General features: G+C 36.4%; 3 protein-coding genes across 3 annotated transcripts; 2 read left to right on the forward strand and 1 right to left on the reverse strand.

The window, feature by feature from the left end:
* Nucleotides 1-8,758: 8,758 nt before the first annotated feature.
* On the forward strand, nt 8,759-9,724 carry LOC143543944 (F-box/kelch-repeat protein At3g06240-like). The gene has a single exon (XM_077036149.1). It carries the CDS (start codon nt 8,759-8,761, stop codon nt 9,722-9,724), a length of 966 nt encoding a protein of 321 aa, XP_076892264.1.
* Nucleotides 9,725-14,137: 4,413 nt separating this feature from the next.
* On the forward strand, nt 14,138-15,880 carry LOC143543945 (universal stress protein PHOS34-like). Its single transcript, XM_077036150.1, has 4 exons — nt 14,138-14,329; nt 14,980-15,071; nt 15,162-15,283; nt 15,772-15,880. The coding sequence occupies exons 1-4, from the start codon at nt 14,149-14,151 to the stop codon at nt 15,878-15,880; spliced, it is 504 nt and encodes a 167-aa protein (XP_076892265.1). The 5' UTR covers nt 14,138-14,148.
* Nucleotides 15,881-16,244: 364 nt separating this feature from the next.
* LOC143543939 (protein LOW PSII ACCUMULATION 1, chloroplastic) lies at nt 16,245-21,750 on the reverse strand. Its single transcript, XM_077036144.1, has 9 exons — nt 21,490-21,750; nt 20,548-20,651; nt 20,190-20,325; nt 19,253-19,484; nt 18,651-18,808; nt 17,608-17,793; nt 17,077-17,177; nt 16,767-16,863; nt 16,245-16,354 (listed from the first exon to the last, which is right to left on the reverse strand). Exons 1-9 carry the CDS (start codon nt 21,748-21,750, stop codon nt 16,280-16,282), a joined length of 1,350 nt encoding a protein of 449 aa, XP_076892259.1. The 3' UTR covers nt 16,245-16,279.
* Between the last annotated feature and the right edge of the window lie 1,391 nt (nt 21,751-23,141).

The following is a 23,141-nucleotide window of genomic DNA, read 5'->3' on the forward strand; positions in this document are numbered from 1 at the left end:
GCCAAAAGAAAAGAAGATATATAGGTCCGTAGACAAAAAAAAAAGTTCACAAATATAATTTCATATTTGTTACACAGTCAAGAACATGACGGTGCTATGGTTTTTTCATAACCATTTTTATAACACAAGAAAAATGATTTAGATTTATGTCTTGCAATTAAAGATTGTTAATAGTTTCTTAAAGAAACATTACCAAACTCCAGAAAAATGATTTAGGGTTTTTCACATATAAGAGAGATATTGAAGAAAACCATTAGTTCTGGTCGCTAGTGATTTTAAGATGAAATTAGAAGTTTCTTATAAGTTTCTAAAGATGAAGTTCGAAGTATTATCGCTGGTGATTTTGAAATTTGGGAATGAATTGTCAAACCAATGATAAGAGAGATTGGATTTTGTGAAGGAGCTTTGTGGGATGTTAAACATTAGGAAAGGGGTAGGAAACAGGGTTTCTAGAAAATCACCAATGTGTTTGTTTGGGTTATAAGTAGTTAATTGGATCGGGTAAGGATATGAACCGGGTTTGTAAAAGGAGTGTGGTGGGAGGCGGGAATTTGAGAAGAGTGATGGGCTAAAAAGATGACATGTGGCACAAAGAAACCTTTATTTATTAATTAAGAAAGGGGTAAGAAATAGGGTTTTTAGAAAATCACCAATGTGTTTGTTTGGGTTATAAGTAGTTAATTGGGTCGGGTAAGGATATGAACCGGGTTTGTAAAACGAGTGTGGTGGAAGGCGGGAATTTAAGAAGAATGATGGGCTAAAAAGATGACATGTGACGGAAATAAACCTTTATTTATTAATTAGTATGGATAGATATTGATAGATTGTAAGATATGTTGAAGTCGAGGAAATGATTTCACCAGCCCACTTGATTGATGGTGGCCATTTTCAACAAATATCAATCGTAGCTTTCTCGTTTCAACAATAAATAAAAGTTAAAAAATAAGTGATTTTCTCTGCCAATTGTAAATATCTTCTTTTTCAGATGTGATGGAGTTTTACATTACCATTAAGTAAATACTAAACACGTGAATATAAAACTTTAAAATGAGATAAGTTTTGAGGGTAAGTTAAAATGTAAACGGAGAATAAAATATGAAGCGTGAGAAGGATTTGTGGCCATACAAAAAATTCTTAAAAAGTTTTAAAAATTAATAAAAAATTCATAACTCAATATATAAATAAAAAACAAAAAAAAACTAAAAACCAAAACGTTTCCCAGTCATTCCCGTTCCAAAAAAAAACGCGAAAAGATACAATGCCGAAAATGAACAAACAACACAATGTTAAATAAAAAAGACACAATAGATCTAAAATATAACACAATGCTGAACAAAAATATGACACAATGTTAAGCAAGATAACAAAATATCAAGAAAAAGACACACAATGTCAAGAAAAAAATATACAATCAATGATAAAAATAAACACAAACACGATAATAAGCAAAAAGACACAATGATCTTTTTCACTCAACATTTTTTTTAGAACGAGGAAGACGGTGGAAATAGTTTTGTGTTTTTACATTTTTTGTTTTTGTATTAAAATTTGAGTTATGATTTTTTTATTATTTTTTCATTCCTTTTTTTTGAGAATATTTTGTGTTGCTATAAATCCTTCTCATTTTTGTCTTCCTGTATAGAATAATTTGACCCTTAAACTAGTTACCTAAATTAAATAATTATGAAAGTTGAAACTTGTAATTCAATCCAAAGTTTTATATTTGTTCTATTTAGATCACTTAAATTTATTATTTAAAAGAAGTTCATACCAGGCTACGGACTATCAGAGAAACAATATTAAAGTTCATACCAGGCTACGGACTACCACTCTACCAGAGAAACAATATTAAAACTTTTATACTTATAAGAAGGTTTTAACTGACTTTAAATGGAAAAAACTTAGGGTATGTTTGGTTTGAGGTAATGGAATGAAGGGAGAATAGAATGGAAGAAAAGGTATCGTTTGGTATGCAGGAATGACAGTAGGAATGGAATGATTCATTACGTGGGAATGAAAAAAGTGGTGTTTGGTTGCTCAATAGAATAGAATCATCCATTACACATGGAATCATATTCCATCAAAACCATTCCTTCCCACCCCCCTTCTTTTTTTTCATTCCATTCCTCCTTCACCATACTTTCTCAACAACACTACCACCTAACAACCACCACCACTACCCTTGGCACCACCACCAACTGCCGACACCACCACCGCCGCCGCCACCATCGCCACCGCCGCCACCATTTTCGTCACTGGAGCTACCACTGTCGCCATTGTAGTCTTTTTTTTTGGTTAAAAAGTATTTTGAGATATGAGTGTTTTTATTATTTCTATTTCGTTTCTATAATTTTTTTGGATACCAAACAATAAAAATTAATAATTGATTTGATTCTCACATGTTAACCAAACAAGACAAAGGAATGGTAATGATCCATTTCATTCCCTTGTCCATTCCATTCCCCCTTCATTCCATTACCTCCAACCAAACATTGAACAAGGGAATGAAATGGATTATTACATTCCTTTGACTTGTTTGGTTAACCTATAAGAATACAATGAATTATTACTTTATGTTGTTTGGTAACAAAAAAAGTTGTAGAAATGAAATATAAATAATAAAAATACTTCTATCTCAAAATACTTTTTACCAAAAAAAAAAACAAAAAAAAAACTATACTGGCGAAAGTGGTTGCTTTGGCGACGAAAATGGTGGTGGCGGTGGCGATGGTGGTGGTGGCGGCGGTCGAGCGGTAGGGGTGGCAGTGGTCAAGCGGTGATAGCATTAGTAGTGATGGCAATGGTACGGGGGTGGTGGTGGCGGTGATGGTCAGGCTACGGCGGGGACAATGGTTGCGGTGGTTACGGAGACGTTGTTGGCAGCGGCGATGGCGGTGGGTGGTGGCAGTGGCGGCGGCAGTGGAGGTTGTGGTGGTGCCTATGGTAGTTGTGGTGGTGGTGGTGTTGAAAAAGTAGGGTGAAGGAGGAATGGAATGAAAAAAAAGAAGGGTGGTGGGAAGGAATGGTTTTGATGGAATGAGATTCCATTTGTAATGAATGATTTCATTTCATTGAGCAACCAAACACCAATTTTCGCATTCTCACGCAATGAATCATTTCATTTCCCCTGCCATTCATGCATACCAAACGCTACCTTAGTTAACGCAAAGTACTATTCTAAATCATTAATAATTCATCAACAAATATATAAAACTAGCATTAACACACCCTCGCGTTGCGGCGGAGGTGTAAAACTGTGTATTTACTTATCCACTCCACTCGAAAGCATGAAGTTATCACCACTTCTTTCGTTCGTCATCCCCTCTCCCGTAGCCAGTAACTAACGCCAACAATTAAGAAAACTAAAAAAAAAGTAGACTTAAAAACGTTGAACCACGCACGCTCATTGCATCGTGTTTACACATAGAAATTAGATCGAAACATAAAATATAGAAAAAAAATAACTAAGTCAACTTAGCATCTACACGTTGCGATGAGGCCGTTAAACGGGAAAATAGACAAAAACGTTCAATCACACACATGCGTTGCAACGTGTTAACTCGTTAAATTCAGACGTAAACATTAAACAATATGTACAACCCGTAAAGCATGAGGTACAACTTTAGAAGCCTAAAAACTCCCAAAATTGTAATATATATAATTGAATCTATCATTATTTATATAGTTATAGGTGTTTTCAAAGTTTATTTTCTCCCGGTAAAACTTTTAATTAGAATTTAGTAATTCCTGTTTTCTTTTTAAAGCTCGTTGTGATTAATGATTAAAGTTAAAAGCTATAATAATTAATTTTGTTAGGTTTTAAAAAAATGTTAGTGGACATTTGACTTTTACAAACACACATTGATGGTTGTGAAAGGCAAAGTCCAATATCATCGTCACATACTCACATGTAGAAACTAGAAACCAACAAATTTATTACGGCTGCTGAGGGGTGTTGATGGTTATGTTTCTTTTTCTTTTTGGTTTATTAGATTTTAATAATTTTTATTGACTGATTGGCTGATATTAATCTATATTTGTTTTATCGTTACTGACAGTCCTAAATTTAAGAAAGTTGGTTGTCAATGGTCCTACGTTAAAAATGACTTAACGGCGTTATATTCTTCCGAATTTCAAACTAATGTTTTGCAGCTTTTAATCGAAAGAAGGATACGAGCCAATTGATGTAAAACTTTGACTAAACATTGATTGATTTTAAGTTTAGTTGATTTTAGTAGTTAAATTATAACTATATAACCGAAGAGATGAAGTATTCATAAATCTTCTACCCGACTCAACATCCTTGGGAACTTGAAAAACCTTTATATCAACACAAGTTGTACTAGCAACATATTATCAAAGTATACTTGGTGTAACCTATAGACACAATAGAACACTAGAAGAGCTTTTGTTCACTTACTAAATACCAATCAAGCTATCAAAACAAGTAGTAATAGCTAGAGGTGCACAAAAAAACTGTACTTGGAACAGGACTTGGGAAAAAAAATAATAAGAATCTGGGTTTTTACTATCAGAAACCGTGCCCGACCCTACCCGCATGGTGCGGATAGGATATGCATTTTAGTACCAAAACCCGTACTCGGAACCGGAGCCGATTCGTACCTGGTAATACCCGAAACCAGAATCAGTTCCATACTCGGAACTGGGTTTTTCCAGTACCCGAAACCAGGTTTTTCAAATACCCGATCTATACTAGAAATTACCCGAAAAATAACTGAAAAATACTAGAAAAATACCCCAAAAAAGTGTAGCTCCCTTAAAAACCCAATTTATACCCGAAAAATACTAGAAAAAAAAACCTGAAAAAAGGGTATTCAAATACTCGATTTTAGAATACCCGCTTCTATGCTCGACACAAACCCAGTGCATAGGGTAAGATTTTTAGAGACCGAACCCGGACCAAAACCCAAACCCAAACCCAAACCCGACCCGGGTATTACCAACACCTAATTTTTCAATAGCCGGTTATACCCGAAACCGAGTATAACCGGGTTCGGGTATGGAATCCGGTTCGGGTATGATTGGGTATTGGAAAATCGGGTATTGGCAATACCCGGGTCAAGTTCGGGTCCGGGTATTGTTGGCTCAGCCGGGACCGAGACGATCCGAGCAGGTTCGGGACGGAAGGTTTCAACCACAGATCAAAGATAAAAACAAACACTTTATTGATAAACGCGAACGGTTACATGCTTGTTTAAACAGAGAAATCACGATCTATGGCAGGGGGAGGTCGAGCATGGCCTCCCCCCTCATCCGGACAGCACCTGGGCCCCGGGCACGAAAAACCTCAAAACTCTTACCTGTTCACGACTGAAAGCTGGTATTTATACCCGCTGCCATTCGGTCAGGACTCATTCGATCGAATGAGTCCTATTCGATCGAATGGCAGACTCATTCGATCGAATGAGTCCTATTCGATCGAATGGCAGACTCATTCGATCGAATCAGAAACTGGTTCGATCGAATGAGTATCCATTTGAAAATGCTCTTTCAAATGGATCACTTTCGGCGTGAACCACTACCTAGGTGTACAGCATACAACATAAACATTCTAAACTATTCGCCAAGCGACGGCCACAAAATGTGCACCAACAAATTCCCCCTTGGACGTTGCTTGCGAATTGCTGTAGACACCTCTTGCAATCTTCAGTCAAATCTTCTGCTTTATCTTGATAATCACGTTGAAGAATACCATCATTGCAGCAAGATTCCCCCTTAGACTGAACTCTCGGTTAATGATGCAAAGTGTTCTCCATTGCTGACATCTTCAGACTAAATAATCTGTTTAAAACAACCAACTGTAGAAATTCCCCCTCAGACGTTGACGTGTATCCCAATATATAGACATGACAATACATGCACGCTTCCGCTGCGCGACTTACTATCGGCGAATCTTCACCCACACGGTTACTTCACCAACATGTATTGGACAAATGACAGAGGCTTCCAATCCACAGCTACTCCCCCTAAACAGATTAGTTTGTATGCAGATTCATCATCGGAGACAAAGACACATCATTAACTTCGTGATTGCGAATCACCAATTTTCAACAGAATTCCCTCCACAAAGCGGAATTCTCACATGCGGAAAATAAATATTTAACATGATTGGCCCATAAATAGTCAGATGCTCCTGACTACCCCACAATAACTCAAACTCAGATTCTCTCCACAAAGCAGAATCTTCAGAATGCGGACAATAAATTAAACTTGGTTGGCCCATAAATAGTCAGATGCTCCTGACTACCCCACAATAACATCATACCTCATCAGTAATCACTTTTCTCTGTTCTTCTGTGTTCTTATAACAATCACCACTGTAGAAGCTCAATGAACAAGGGGTTATCCATTAAACTTGTAAACGATAATTCCTTCAGGTGATTGTGCTTTGTTCATCGCCCCAATTTGCCGCTTTAACCATTAAACATTTAAACGCTCTGACTTTGCCGGCAAATATCAGTGAAAATTTCACTGTCACCAAACTTTTTCTGGATTGTAATCAACTTGTATAGGATGTCCAGAAAAATCTTCATCACTGACCCGAAAATTAACCGAAAATTTCCCGGAAATTTTGTCGAAAAAATTTTATTTTTGCCAAACTTTTTCAGAAGACTTCCCGACTGATAAAAATGGCTTGGGCAAATTTTCGTGTAAGCGGGCGTTCCAGACTCTTTTTTTTTTTTTTTTTTTTTTTTTTTTTTTTTTTTTTTTTTTGGTCTGGAACACGTTCGATCGAATGAGAACTGGTTCGGTCGAATGAAGCACAGATTCGATCGGATGAAGAACTGGTTCGATCAGCTATTTGAATTTGACACTTTGAGCGGGAAAACCAGTTCGATCGAATACAATCTGATTCGATCGAATGAAGTCAATCGAATGGGCGGGAAAACTGGCGTTTGAATTTGACACTTTTGAGCGGGAAGACTGATTCGATCGAATCAGTCAATCGAATAGGCCTATTCGATCGAATGGGGAACTCGTTCGATCGAATGTACTGATTCGACTCCTTCACCGCCAGCCCAGAAAACGCGAAGAACACGAAGAACACACCAACTTTTTAACGTCCAGAACGCATAAAATCAAGAGCTCGGCTTGCTAGATCGGTTGTTAGACCTTTCTAGCGGTAACCGTGGCTCTGATACCAATTGTTGGCTCAGCCGGGACCGAGACGATCCGAGCAGGTTCGGGACGGAAGGTTTCAACCACAGATCAAAGATAAAAACAAACACTTTATTGATAAACGCGAACGGTTACATGCTTGTTTAAACAGAGAAATCACGATCTATGGCAGGGGGAGGTCGAGCATGGCCTCCCCCCTCATCCGGACAGCACCTGGGCCCCGGGCACGAAAAACCTCAAAACTCTTACCTGTTCACGACTGAAAGCTGGTATTTATACCCGCTGCCATTCGGTCAGGACTCATTCGATCGAATGAGTCCTATTCGATCGAATGGCAGACTCATTCGATCGAATGAGTCCTATTCGATCGAATGGCAGACTCATTCGATCGAATCAGAAACTGGTTCGATCGAATGAGTATCCATTTGAAAATGCTCTTTCAAATGGATCACTTTCGGCGTGAACCACTACCTAGGTGTACAGCATACAACATAAACATTCTAAACTATTCGCCAAGCGACGGCCACAAAATGTGCACCAACAGGTATTGTCTCTAAAAACCATACCCTATGTATCGGGTTCGGGTCGGGTATAGAACTGGGTATTCAAAACTGGGTATTTCAATACCCTATTTCCAGGTATTGAAAAAACCCTATTTTTGGATTTTTTTTCCAGGTATCATTTGGATTTTTAAGGGAGTTGCCCTTTTTAGGGGTATTTATCGAATATTTTTCAGGTATTTTTCGGGTATAGATCGGGTATTTGAAAAACCCAGTTTCAGGTATTGTAAAAAACCGGTTCCGGGTATGAAACCGATTCTAGTTTTCGGGTATTACCGGGTACAAAGCGGGTCCGGTTCGGGTACGGGTTTTGTTACTGAAATGCATACTCTATCCTTACCCTACGGGTAGGGTCGGATACGGGTTCGGGTATTAATACTCGGGTATAAAAATAATCGGCTCCGGATTTTTTTGGGGTCCGGTTCCGAATTCAGGTTTTTTGTGCACCTCTACCTCTAGTAACAACTAATGAGTATGGTCACTATGTGAGGTTTTCAGTTGTTAGCCCAAAGATGGATATTTGGGTAAGTTGGGTTGGGATTTATGTTTTGGGCTTGAGAAGGTATGGTAATTATAACCAATCAAAGTATATTACCCAAAAAAGGAAAAAAAAAAAAAAAAGGTAATGAGTATCACGTTTATTATTATTATTTTTTAAATCCATAAAAGGTAAAAATCTTCTAAAACTAAGTTACATTTTATTGTATTCCTTTTTAATTTAGCACCACACACAATGCAATGTAAATTTTTGGAAAAGAAATTTTCTTACCTCCTATACCGAACATACATCCGACCAACAAGGATGTTTTATAACCGACCAAGATTTATCGGACCAAAAATAGACCATGACTCATATTACATAGAAACTCATTACCCTAAGTCATCACAATCAAAATAACACAAAAATGTTGCCTTTGGACATCGTAGAAGAAATAATCAAAACACATCCTGTCAAGTCATTGATTCAATACCGGTTCGTCTCAAAAGCATAGAAGTCTCTCATCGATAGCTCTCGTTTCATTGCTAGTCATTGTCGCCACGTGCAACATCTACGGGAAATGTATTATGTGGGTTCGTACGCGGTTATTCCACGACATTTTTCATTCGTTGATGATGATAGCTCTCCTCAACGAAGAGTTCCCGTGACCGTTCCCCTATTGGTTAACGTGTTTAGACATCATTTTGTAATCGGCAGCTCTCATGGCTTGTTGTGTTTGTACGGTTTTTATCATCGGTCTGATGATTTTCCCTTCCCGGGAAAGCGCATGGTTGTTATTTGGAATGTTGCAATTGGTAGAGCGGTTACGGTTATGGAGAATGACGTGGAAGATAAGAGATATACGACCGTTATAGGTTTTGGGGTTTGCCGTGAGACTAATGATCCTAAGATTGTCAAGATTAAACATATTTATCCGCAAAGCCATATGGAAAGTGGAGCTTGCGTCCCTTGGAAAGTTGAGGTTTTTGCATTGAGCACGGGTGTTCGGAGAAGTTCATATAACAACCCCCCTCGTAATTCGATTGAATTTTCCGATACACTTTATGATTCACAGGTGGTCGTAGATGGGTCTATTTATTGGCTTGCTGCTGATAGGGTTAGATCGTATGGTGAATTTAGGTCTTCTAATCTTATCATTGCTTTTGATATTACAAGTGAAGAATTTAGAGAAATAAAACACCCAGGAGGTTTAGCGAGCCTTTTGTTTGGGGATTTGTCAATTTCTAAGCTAAGAGAGTCTCTTGTTGTGCTTGAACATCATGTAGAGGCCAATAATCTAGTTTTCAATGCATGGAAGATGGAGAATGGCGTTACAAATTCGTTTACAAAGCTAGTCACTTTGAGTTTTACTAAACCGGATGTAAGAATGAAAGGATTTAAGAGGACAGGTGAAGCTATAATTGAAATTGTTGAAGATTATCGTACTAGACGACTTGTTCTTTTTGAGCCAAGCTCAAAACGCATTGATGAACTAGGGTTGGACGCATTGATGAAACGCTACTTCTGCTTGATCAGTCAGATTTAAGTGTTTATAGTGAAGGTAAACGGTGCATTTTACAGCATAGTGAGCTTAAGGCTTTAGTACAACACTTGCAAAGCACAGACCAATAGCTTGGAATTTGGAAACACTTCAGGTACTATATCTCTATTTAATGTAAGTTTTATTTAAATATAAATTCAACCGTTGGTCTTTTGCCTTCACTAGTAGTTAACTAGTAATGGTAATAACAATTTCTTAAAAGCGTGCGTTCGAGTTTTACCTGGAGCAATTTAATTGTTAAAGGTTGAGCTTGTGGTTTCTTCCAGTTATGGGTTTCCTCTGGGGTGGGTGGGCCGGATCACCATGTTATGTACTTTAGGCGGAGGAATGATCTATTTATCAGGGCGATCATGAATATCCGGACCTTTGTCGTTTAAAAGAAAATAATGATAAAAAGTTTAGGTACAATCATAAAGGATTAAAGGCATAAGTAGAAGTAGAAATATGGGGCAATATTAATAAGGATCATGACATACAAGAAATTGACCAAACAGCACACAAACAACCCTGATTATCAGTTAGCAATTTTGACCTATTATTAATTTATTATCTACTCTCTTACTTTTGTTGACCTCTATATTAATCCAACACAACTGCACCTAGGTGTGTAAACGAGCTCGAATAGGCTTGAGCTCGGGTTATTTTGACGTACGAGAGCTTGAGCTCGGCTTGTTTATTATTTATTAGTTAATAGTTAATTTAAATACATTTTTAATTATATGTTGAGGAAAACCTTAAACGGGCCAAAGCTTGGCTCGAGCTCTTACGCGGTACCTTAAACGAGCCAAAGCTCAGCTCAAGCTTGGCTGTGCAATGTGAAATTAATACATAGAAGCCACGAGTGGTTAAAACTTAAATACACACAATGCTCGTTAAGGCTCGACGAGCCTATACATAAACGATCTATACAAGGCTCAAGCTCAGCTTTACTTGAGTCTCGAGCTCGATAAGACTCGGCTTGTTTCGAGCTTTTTATAGATTCGATCTTGAACAGCCCACGAGCGACTTGGCTCGTTTGCACCCCTTATCATCCATACCCAATAATGTCTTCATGTTAATGCTCCAACATATTATGATGCGGTTCAATGCTTGCTAAAAATAAATAATATAAATATCATTTTATTTTCCATTTATAATAATAATAATAATAATAACAACAACTAGTGATTTTTTGGATGCAGGTTCAAGATGACAGTCACTCGGATTCTAGGAGAACCTTAACATCTCGTTTTCAATTGCTAAAGCCAACGCAAAGGTCGATTATTACGATACTATTTGTTTTTGCAGACCAAGTTTTCATAATATTATGATTGTTTCTAAACTTTGTATGCATAAGTTGGTGGATTTTATAGCAATTTCTTATTATATTTTCGTAACGAAAATGGTTAGTTTCGACCAGGACTTATTTGGGTATGCATGTATGCGATGATCTTATAACATGAGTAGGGCATTTGTACTTTTTTTTTATCCAGTCCTATGGGGTGTTTTTAGGTGTTTGTCACGTCACCAATTTTTATCTTGTAATTTTTGGCTTGCAATTTTCAAGGATGTTTTTTTTCAAAAGAACAACCAAAACATGATTTTCTTTTGCAGGTGGTGGGGTTGGGTCTTGAATAAAAAAATAATTTAAAAGTGGTGATTATATGTCAATGCTTTTGGGTGTTTTTAGGACTCCTTATTGGACAGTTTTAAGTGTTTTTAATGATATGGCATCTGATTAAGCATGCTTTGGGTATTATTTGGAGTTCTTATTATAGATGCTCTAAGATGGATAACCTATATATAATCAAGATATTGAAACAAAATATAAGTATTATGCTGGGTGTTATGGGCTTCAAGTATCCACGTAGGCGGGCTTCATGAGCTACGCGTGTAGCGTGAAGGGGCGCAAAAAGGTGATCTACGAGAGGGATGACGGGCGTGAAACGTGGTTGTATCTGTTGGAGTTTATTGGGTTCCGTGCCAACGGCTCTTTGAACCTAAATTAAAATATATATATATATAATGTTCAACATTTCGCTCCATAATATTCTTCCCATTTCTCTACATTCTTGTGAAGATGTATCCGTCCGGTTTCAGTTGTTATCACCCCGAAATGGGTTGGCTCCCACAATCGTCACAAGACTCGCAATCTGTTTAGAAAATAAAGTATTAAATAAACCAACTAAAATTAATTATTAATAATTGGGTAACGATTATTTTCCCCTTGTCACTCATCCTCCCATAACATCCTCTAGTGAGTGTTAAAGGTGAAAACTTCAACGCCACCTCATCACTTACGTATCACGATTTGTCCCATCCATCTTGACCTTTCCAGTTTCCACCACCTCCTCCATAACACATGATCTTTATCACTTATTCCCTTATGTCCATTTGATGTTTATAGTTAGTTCTTCATGGGTCTGGGCTTGGACTTATGTTTTGGATCTTATTAGATGGGCTAAAGAAATAGGCCCTAAATGTCAGCCCTAATATGGAGATTTGAGCAAGTTGGGTTATAGTGGGACACTAACTCAAAAGACTAGCATCTTTATAAAAAAAATGATAAAAAAGAACCAAAACCATCCACACTCTTCTCTTCTTTATATCCCCAATCCCCAATTGCAATCCCACTTTTAGCATCTTTTAATCATCTTTTCTTTACCTATTTCATTCAATATCTTCATCTGCTTTACAAAGATAAATAAACATAAGTTCCTCATGGTGTAAACATAAAAAGCTAGAAATTTTTTTAAGGAATTATGGGAGTCACTTATGTAATTGGATCTTTTTCTTTAAATTATATAAGGCGATTATGTAACCGTATGCACCGCTCTTTTTCTTACTCTAATTATATATGTTAGACACCGTGTACAAGCGTTTCTAGTTGTGTTTTGGATAGTTTTCTGGATCGTGTTGTCTCACTTTCAGAAAAAATGAATTTCGAGTGGACAAAATCAATGATTTGATATAAATTTAATTCTGCAAAGAACTAGAATGTATCTTCTGTAAAAAACGGAGTTGTTAACTCGTGCATGAAGCATGGACATATCCAAATATTTCTTTTTGAGACGAACTAACATATCGTTTTAGTTAATAGTTATAACTGTCGACAACTAGACAGTTCAATTGGTACAAATCTATCAAGTGACCACTTCATCAAAGTTAACCAAGTTATCACTTACAATGAATCTAGTTAAATTAAATTGTTAAGTAATAAGCCTTTAATCAAGCGGTTGTTTCGTGCTTGATTGCTCAATGGTGTAAGCCTGTAAGGTATCTACTATATATGTGTTTAGTGCTTGGGATTTGATAGAGTTGTATAAGTTCTCGACGCTTTCAAAAGAAAAGGCTAAGGTTTTCCATGCGAATTGTTTGAATACGATATGGTGTATCTGGAAGAAGTGAAATGTGTTAGTCCTTAAAGTGGTGCCTACACAATTACATAGCTTGGTGGAAGAAATAAAAGTGTTTGGCAGCTTTCTGTGGATAAAACATGGATCGAAAAAGGTTGGGGCCATCATGGAAGGATTGGTGTAGTTTTAAAATGTAGTATGAGTGTTATTGTAATTTGTATTGTGTCGGTGGTTTGGGCGTGCTACATATGTGGTGCTCGTTCAGTTTTTGGTGTTTGTATTTGTTGGTTTCTAGCGTCTTGCTAGAGAATATATAATAAAATACTTTTTGTTCGTCGTTAAAAAAAATAATCCTTTAATCAGAAAGCTTATATTGTTTCATGCATAAGACCATCCGTAATGGCAACATTGTGAGGCCAAAACGCTGGAAAATCCCCCCCCCCTGGCTTTTTCGACTGAGTTTGGGAGATGAATGTTGTGTACGTAACGTTAGAGGGGAGAAGGTTTGGCCAATCAAATTTTTTATTAATGTTAAAGAATTAAAAAGATAATAACTAGGTAATGATTGCTAGGGAGTCCTGGGTATAGTTTTGACCAATGTTGCAAAAATTCCGACTAGACGTCGATTAATCCCCGATTAATCGCTAGTCCTTACCTTATCAGCTTGTGCCCGATTAATCCCCATTTGTTCAAAATCGGTCAAAATTGAAAATTTTACATAATAAATTAGGAATTTATATGTATTTTTGAAAATTTACATATAAATTACAATCCGATTAATCCCTAGTAATCCTGATTAATTGCTAGCCCTATCGTCTAACTAGCGTCTAGTAATTTTTACAATACTGGTTTTGATTACACAGGTTTTTTTTTGCAAAAGTTTGGAAAGTTGATTAGACGTCACGTGACGGAAAAAAAGAAAGAAAGAACTAATTAAAGTATCTTTTGCATGCGTAATTGCATATATTTAAACTAACGACGTTAATTCACGTCCGAATCAGTTCTCTCCACCACACTTCTTCTATATAAACTTTGATTCATGAAACACTATTCAATTACACAGAGCATCAAACAATGGCAGCAACCACTAAACCCGTGATGATTGTTGGAGTCGACGAGAGCGAGCAGAGCTTTTACGCACTCGAATGGACACTGGATCACTTCCTGGTACCTTCGGCCCCGAATCCTCCGTTTAACTTAATTATCGTTCACTCGAAACCTACTCCGGCTTCTTCCATGGGCTTCGCTGTTCCCGGTAATTAAACTTATTATTCTGGAGTGTTAATCGTGTCGGGTTGGCAGGTTGAAATGTTCAAACCGAATATAACCCATATTTTTATTCATATAATCGTCTGCCAGAACATGACCTGTTTAGCCTGTCTATCTAAATGTGTCAAACGGGTTGAAATATTCAACCTGAACACAACCCGTAATTTTTTTTTTCTTATTAAAAACATCAATGATATATAACTTGCACACGCTTAAAACTGTGTAACCCGAACATGACCTGTTTGACCCTTTTTTTGTGAAGTAATCAAACGGGTGGCAGGTTGACGGGAATTGACGGGCTGAAATATACGACCTAAACACGGCCTATAATATTTTTTTCTTATTAAAATTATTTATGGTAACATGTACATACACTTAAAATTGTGTGACCCGAACATGACTAGTTTGACTCATTTATATGAACATGTCAAACGGGTTGGCATGATAGTGGGCCGACCTGTTTGACTAAACATGTTTGTGGGTCGACTTGTTTAACTATAAGAGTTAAACATGTAAACCCGAACACAACATGTTTTTTAAAAATTAATATATGTTAGATATGTCAAACAAAAACCTGACTATTTTCGTGTCGTGTTCAGTCATGTTTCCGGTTGTATTAATTTTGTGAAATTACAGGCGTGGATATTTTGTCGCATGTCGACGAGGATTTGAAGAAGATCGCTAATCGAGTTGTGGAAAGGGCGAAGGAGCTTTGTATTTCCAAATCGGTTAGTGATATTCGCTTCTACGATGAAACTGGATCGGCTTTGAATTCGATTTGGTTATAAATTTCTTAAATATTGTGATGTATTTAACAGGTGACTGATGCAACACTAGAGATTGTTGAAGGTGATGCTAGAAATGTTTTATGTGATGCTGTTGAGAGGCACCATGCAACTATATTGGCTGTTGGTAGCCATGGCCATGGAGCAATTAAGAGGTAAAACATTTTTATTAATTTTATAAAAAAATAATAATTTTAAGTAAATAATTGTGAGAATCACATAAATAGTTGTACCGATTGCTTTAACTGTAATATGCTACCCAGCCTAAAAGGAAGGATAACATATGCAAACACCACTGATATACTATCTGCATCCCACACATCATTACAGTTTATGTGGCATGTAACTTATAGGCATGTATTAATGTGTAAATGCTATACGGGATGTATATCTTTACTGAAACTGACAGATGTGACAGTGGTGTGTTCTACATAAGTTGTACAATCTGTTTGATATGTGGGGTGGCCTGTAACATCTTCCACGTATCGTACACCTAGTATAACCTTATAGACATATATTAATGTGGAAAATACAATACTGTGTTATGCATAAGCTGTACAGTTTGTGTGATATGTGGGGCGGTATATGCATAGCATCACTCTTTATGCAACTATTAACACTGATATTAAAATGCTTTTCATAGGGCGGTTTTGGGAAGTGTAAGCGATTACGTTACCCATCATGCTCACTGCACTGTGATGATAGTGAAAAAGCCAAAAGGTAAACACGAAGGCGCACATCACGTTACCTAATTTTCGATCTTGCAAATTGTAACTTGTGTGTTTTATTTTTAATAAATAAAGTTTTCATAATCATTGTTATAAACTGTTATAAAAACTTAAATTCGCGATAGCTGTCACACGATAACGATAACTAGGAATCCAAAAGACTAAACCTTCTACAACTTACAAGAACAAGATGCCAAAGCAACTCTAGAAAACGACACGAAACCGAATGCAATAATCTTGGGCATAAAGATACTAAAGTAGAGAATATGTAACAACTTGCTTGATGCACAAGTTTGCGCGTGTCCTAAGAACCGAACAATTTGATTCGTGTCCAAAATTATGATAAAAAGTGTTTTTGAGAATATAATGTGAAGTTGGTGAAAAGTGCAATGTTTATGAGAATCAAGCATATGAATGATTGTGTTATCTTTCTAGTTTGCTTAACAATGCTTCCATTGGTGGCAGTTCCTTCGCGATTTGCTCCCAGTCAGGCAAGCCCTGACGAAAAAAACACGAACATTTAAAAAGAAAAATCAGCGTTTGACCTAAAAAGTCAAACTAATCGACAATACGATAAGTGATTAACTTGTTTAGTTGTACCGGCAAAAAATTGGGTCATTGTACGTTAAAACATAAAAGTTTTAAACAAACTAATTAGCTTATGTTGGATGTTTGCATACGGTAAACGGATAAACTTTCAACGTTTGAGCGGTTTAATCCCTTAACTTTTAAAAATGACACTTTCAACAAGTTATGAACAATGGTGGTTTTATCCAACATTAACCTAAAAAAATAATGTTTTTTTATTATTATTTTTGAAGGAATAGTTGGTTTGTTTGCAAGAACAAGGCAATTACTAAGGTTATAAAAATCATTAAAATAAATCAAAAATAGTAATATGAAAACTAACCCTCCCGGATCTTCGAACACGACCATCTAGACGTAGTATGATATATACATCCTCGCCAGGAGTAACGCCTTCCGATTTTTGTTGCTCCTTAATCCACCTTCTCAGTTTGGTCAAATAAACTAACGTTAAAAGCTCGAAAACTGGAACAATTTATATTCGTGGAAATTTCATAATATCATTTTTTTTCCTTTTATAACAGTAAAAATTTTATAATTTTGTACATTAAATAAACAAAGAGAAACCCCTTTTACAAAATGTTTTTTTTGGTGCTAAAACTGACATCTAAAAACAAGATTATCACACTGCTAACCTTTCCCACTCCCCGGGAGATACGACCTCAGCCTTGAATCGAATCTCTGACTTCAACTTTGTTTTTGCGGTTACTGACTGAGTCCGTGTCTCAAAATCCTCCTGTGATGATGTTATCAATTTAGGACCCAAAAAAATGCATAATTAATTACCGTCAATGATTAGAAGTAACATCCCATTAATATGAAAACACGTCAACTTGGTTCGTATTTGCTTGACAACGCGTTAGGTATAATAAACGAAGTAGCTAATAATAAAACAAGCCAAAAGTCGCCAATTTTCACTCTATTATGTATCAAATGCCTACAACGTCCTAAATCATTTTAATCATAAAAACATTATATTAACAATAAATTTTCCAATTTAAAAAAAATTCAAGAAACTGGACAAAGGTGTCCCAACCCGACCCATTATGACCCGGACAAAAAATTAACCGTTTTGACTTTTGACCCAAACCCATTTCGACCCGTGACTCATGTGCCACCACTAATCAAGTTGCAAACTTATATCCCCAAGTAAATTACAGTATTACCCCTACAGAAGGAAGAGATGCAGCTGCTTTTTTTGGACCACCGAAACCTCTTTTCTCAATGATCGAATCTTTTTCGCCCCATATTACGGGAACCAATATTACACCTCGGTCTAAGAGATCTGTTCTAAACCTCTCTGCCTTTTGTATGGCCAACGAAACCGTCTCTTTTTTCCCAGCCAATATAACCTTCACATAAAAAAATATATTTGTAACAACATTTTATTTTGATTGTAATTGTTTGAGCATATGGTTTAGGGTAGGGATGTGCATGTAAACGAAATAACTGATTGGTAACCGGTATAACTGACGTAACAAAACTGAAATAACTACAACAACAACCATACGGGATGCAGGCAAACCGAAATAACTGAACCCAATAAAATTCGACGGTTTGGTTTTATGTTTTTTTAAACCGATTTTTCGGTTTAGTTTAGATCCAAATGTACAATAATCACTTAAATCTTTAATTTACAAAAAACTTAGGCCCAAAGTTTCAAGCCCAGATTCATTAATTTGGGCATTTTTTGGCCCAAATTTTCAAGCCCAGTTGTAAAAACCGAAACCAAACTGACCCACTGTAAAAGCTGAAAAAACCGAAACCAAAAGGTTTCAAAAACCCTAAAATGAATATTTGGTTCAGTTTGAGCCCAAAACAACCCAAAGTTTAATAATCAATTAATCATTACGTAACAGAAAAATTAGGCCCAAAATATAAAGCCCAAAGCCCAAATTCATTATTTGGGGCCTTTTTTTCCCAAAATTTTCAAGCCCAAAATGGTAAAACCAAAACCGAACGGTTTTCAAAAGCCCAAAAACGAAATTTTGATTTTTGGTTTGGTTTGAGCCCAAAATCATCGCATGCACACCCCTAGGTTACGGGGTGTTTGGATGCGCGCTTTGAAAGTGGTTATGTGATTTTGAATAACCCGAATCATTTTTGTAAGGGATAAATATAACATATCATATTTAAAATTGCCCATATTTCTTGAAACCGCAATATGAATTTAAAATGATATCAGTGGTGATAAAATTTAAACACTTACAGGCCTTGCAGTCTCTCTTAACTGCACAAGTTCAACCACCCGATTAGTTGATAGGCGTAGCGGCAACCTTGATAATGTTTCATTTCTAGAAATTTGAGCAAGTTGTTCTTCCTCTTTCTTGTTATCCCAAATGTATAATGCCACAAAAGCTACAATGCCTGCAAATAATAGATTAAAACACTTAGAAGGGTATATATGGAATTTTCCCGTTTTCGTAATCATCATTAACACACTAATAATACACTCCCCCTATCTTACAATAGTTGTCCACAAACATGAATAAACACAATTTTATCTAACTACATACAATGCCGATTTTAATCAACAAAATGACAATTTTACCCTTGATACATCTAATAAGATGCCAATTAAGTAATAAGCATAAAATGAGAAAATAGTAAATTATATAACTTCATGTTTTTAAATTAAACATTTATTTTGTGACAAATGAAAAACATGTAAACACTAATTTTAGGACCGAGAGAATATAAAAATGGGAAAAAGTGGTTCGAGTCAACCCAACCTGACCCGCTCTAAAAAAGACCCGTTTCAATCTGTTACCCAACCGGCCCGGCCCGTTTGAAACTCGTACAAAGTTTTACCTCCAACATTAATGGCAAGATTTTGAGTAGTTGCCAAGATATCGGGTGCCCCGTCACCGCCTTTTATAGCAAGAAACAATCTAGGTATAGTGAAAAACAAGGATATTCCAGCAGCTGCTGTAAACGCCACGTAAAAGAATTTTCGGACCCCACGAAACGGTGCTTGAACTTCACTTATTAACTTAAGATCTCTTCTGAAACCATAGCCTACATCTTCTCCACCTAACCTTGCCTGCAACATAATTTAATAAATCTTTAACATACATACTTAATAAATCATAAAAAGTTAACACGCCCAATTACGGTTTTGTACGAAAATGAGTTAATTACACAGATGACAGATGGTCCTTGTGGTGTGGGCATAGCAATAGGTTTCGGTATTAACCTTGAAAAGTTGCATGCTTGGGGTTTGTGGTTATAATTTTGTAACAAGTTTGGGTGTTAACACTAACTTCTGTTAACCTTTTTGTTAAGTCTAGATAAAATGACCAAAATACCCTTGAACAATTTAAAACAAAAAATTAAAAAATATCTAACTACCAACCTATACTTGGGGTAATTAGATTTTTTAGTTTTTTGTTGTTTAATGTTCAAGGGTATTTTGGTCATGTTATCTAGACTTAACAGAAAAGTTAAACAGAAGGTAGTGTTAGTGCCCAAACTCATTACAAAATTAAAACCTTGAATCCCAAACATGCAACTTTTCAAACTCAGTACCCAAACCTGTTACTTTGTCCAAACTACAAGGGCCATGGGTGTAATTAACTCTAACAAAAAAATCAAACTTAATGTAAAGGGGTGTTTGGATGTGTGTTTAAGCAATTCATTATCTGATAATCTAATTTTGATGTTTTAAACCTTAAAGTGCAATGATCAATTTTGTAACTCATATCCAAACACTCCTTAAGAGCTGTTATAGGTAAAGAAAGATGAAAACCTCTTCTTGTAGTTCTTTAAATTCTGGCAAGATTCTGAAGGAAGCCAAATCGGGGTCGTTTAAAATCGTCCCGAATTTTAAATTATATTCTTTAAGAGCGGTTCGAAGACAGTCAGCAGCTTTCTTGCCTTCCCCTCTTCCTCCAAATAAATAAAAAAATAAAATTTAATCAGATTATTTATACAGAAAAAGAATGCATATGTCAGTTTTAACTCATGAGTGTTTTAATAAACCGATTCGATTTTTATTTATTTAGGGTCAAAATAATCAGACATGAAGAAGCTGGTAAAAAGTTGGTTATTAAAAACTCGTTACTGAGATAAATATTAACATCAGCTGATTATCTGATTTTGATTACCTATATGCATGACAACATGCTTTGTTATAAAGAGCAGCTTGAGTCTCGACAGGATTTGGATTCAAGGTGAGTGCTGTTTCAAACTGCACGAGCGCGTCTTTGACCTGAAAATTTATATCCATCATGAACATGTTGCTTAATTTATTTAAAAAAACAAATTTGTTATGAAAGTGTTTTAACCATGTATAAAAGTGTCTAAATATAATAATGAAAATATTAAGATATCATTTCTATAGGGTGCAAAACGAGACGAGCTTTGTCGAGCCTGAGCGATGATCGAGCCTCAACTAAAGCTCGTTTAGTTTTCGAGCCCGAGCTTAAGCCTTTTATGGGAAGATCGCTTAGGCTTATCGAGCCTTGTGCTTTTATACTTTTCAACTCTTTTGGACTTTCAGCTTCACACTGCAAAGCCGAGCTCGAGCCTGGACAACCAATCCAGTTCTTATTATTTTTAAAGAAATTGACATTCAGAAGCCATTCGCAACTATCAACACAAAAATTGTATTAATACTAGGGGTGTAAATGAGCTGAGCCGGCCCAAGCTTGTTAGGCTCGAGCTCGGCTCATGAGTAGCTTTTCTTGCTCGACTAAGGCTGAGGCTCAACTTATTTATTATTTATTAATCATTTTACTTATATTTATACTTACTTTTTGTATATATTTTAATTATATATTTTTTATATACCATAATACATATTATCTACTTATTTGTTTATAATCTTATATATAATAAAAAGTATCACAAAACTATGTATTGAATATATTAAATAAAAGTTACATAAATAACGGGCTCATTTAGGCTCATTTAGGCTCACTAGCTCAACAAGTGAAGCTCGGGAACTCAACTCAAATTACTCAAGATTTTAATGAGCCGATCTCAAGCATGATTACAATTTACACATAACGGGTTCAATTTTATAAATATAATATTAATATTAGTACCCGTCCTTTAGAGAAGAGACTGAGACCCAAATTAACGCAAGATTCTGCTGTCTCTGAACCTACTTCCGGTGATGGTGACGTGGAAGAAGAAGAAGAAGAGCAAGAAATTGGTGATGAAAAGATGAAGTGTTTTTTGGTGGTGGAATTGAAAGTGGGTTTTCGGTGGAGTAGTGAAGATGAAGATGATGGGTGGTTTGCGGTGGTGAAGATGTAGCAGTGACGGCGGCGGTGGTGCCGGAGAATAGGATTTATGGCATCCATTGATGAGGTGGAGGTTTCATGGAACACAACCGTTAGTTTATCCACTCCTGTCTTTGTAACTTCATTATTGTTTAAGGTAAAATCTAAAATGTAATGTTTTTTTTATGTTAGCGGGTCTTCGGGTGGGTGGGTTTTCCCCGAAACTAGACATAACTATCTTCGGGCAGATGGGTTTAGAGGTGAGCAAATAAACCGGCTAACCAAACCGAAACCGAACCGGTTTGAAACCGATTTGGCACCGATTGAAACCGTAGGTTTGGAACCGGTTTGTTATTTTCTCCACCAAAACCAGTTCCAAACCGGTTAACCGAACCGAAGCTGGCTAAAACCGGTCAAAACCCGAACCGAAACCGATAATACACCGGTTTTGACTTTTGTTGACCAAACCGAACTGGTTTCAACCCAAACCGGTTTTGAGTTTTTGAAACCGGTTTGTGCACCTCTAGGTGGGTTTCCCTGAAACCGAAGATAACTTGGAGACGCTTAAAATATCTAGACAATTCTTTGTTTGTTGGTCGTTAAAGAAAAACATAATAACTGTTAAATGGATGTTAGAAGAAAAAATATATAAGATTTTAGAAAATCCAACTTTTAAATATAGATAAGGTGTGTTAGTTCAATTGATCCAACACATAACCAAAAATACTTAACTAGACTGGTTATATAGTAAAACTAGTCTGACAGGTTGATCCGATCCGGCTTTTGGAACATCTTGTAATACTAGGGATGACAAATGAGTTGAATCTCAAAGGCAAACACGAAACCCGAAAATTCAAGACACGTGACAAGACATTTCTCTCTAAATATTTTCTTAGTGTGGTGACATGTATGGTGTTAGATGACATCTGACTTGGTTATCCAAGACATGCGTACTGGTTTATCCGAACAATACGGATAAGAGCATCTCCAATCAATGAAGGAAAATAGACCACCCCGAATCACAGCCTCTCCTCCTCGCTTTCCCTCTCCTTTATACCTCACAACTCTTGTCCGTTCACGTATGAGTTTCTAGACGTATAACACTCTTTCTCTTCCCTCTCGACTCCACCTAGCTGCCATCTCATATTCGGTTGAAAAAAACTCCTCAACCTTCTAAGCAGTTTCCTTTTAGAAATTCAAAATTATCAATACAATCCGAAACACGTTTATAGTCTCTTCATACGAGTAAAACAACCAAATAGCTATAAGATGTTTTAGTGTTAAATCATCAACTCTATATGTTTGTGTTGGAGTACTTGGGCTTAAACATTAAGAAAACATATTTTTTTCAAAAAAAAAGTATCTATAATTTAAATTAACAATCGAGCTTATTGGAGTGTCAACTTATTAGGGTGTCAGGTCAGGGTCGGTCGACCACCCAACCCTGCCTCATAACCCAGCCTTGCATATGA

This window comes from Bidens hawaiensis, unplaced genomic scaffold (genome assembly GCF_021521415.1).
Source record: "Bidens hawaiensis isolate Kalapana, Puna unplaced genomic scaffold, B.hawaiensis_p1.1 tig00013365_1, whole genome shotgun sequence".
NCBI lineage: Eukaryota > Viridiplantae > Streptophyta > Magnoliopsida > Asterales > Asteraceae > Bidens > Bidens hawaiensis.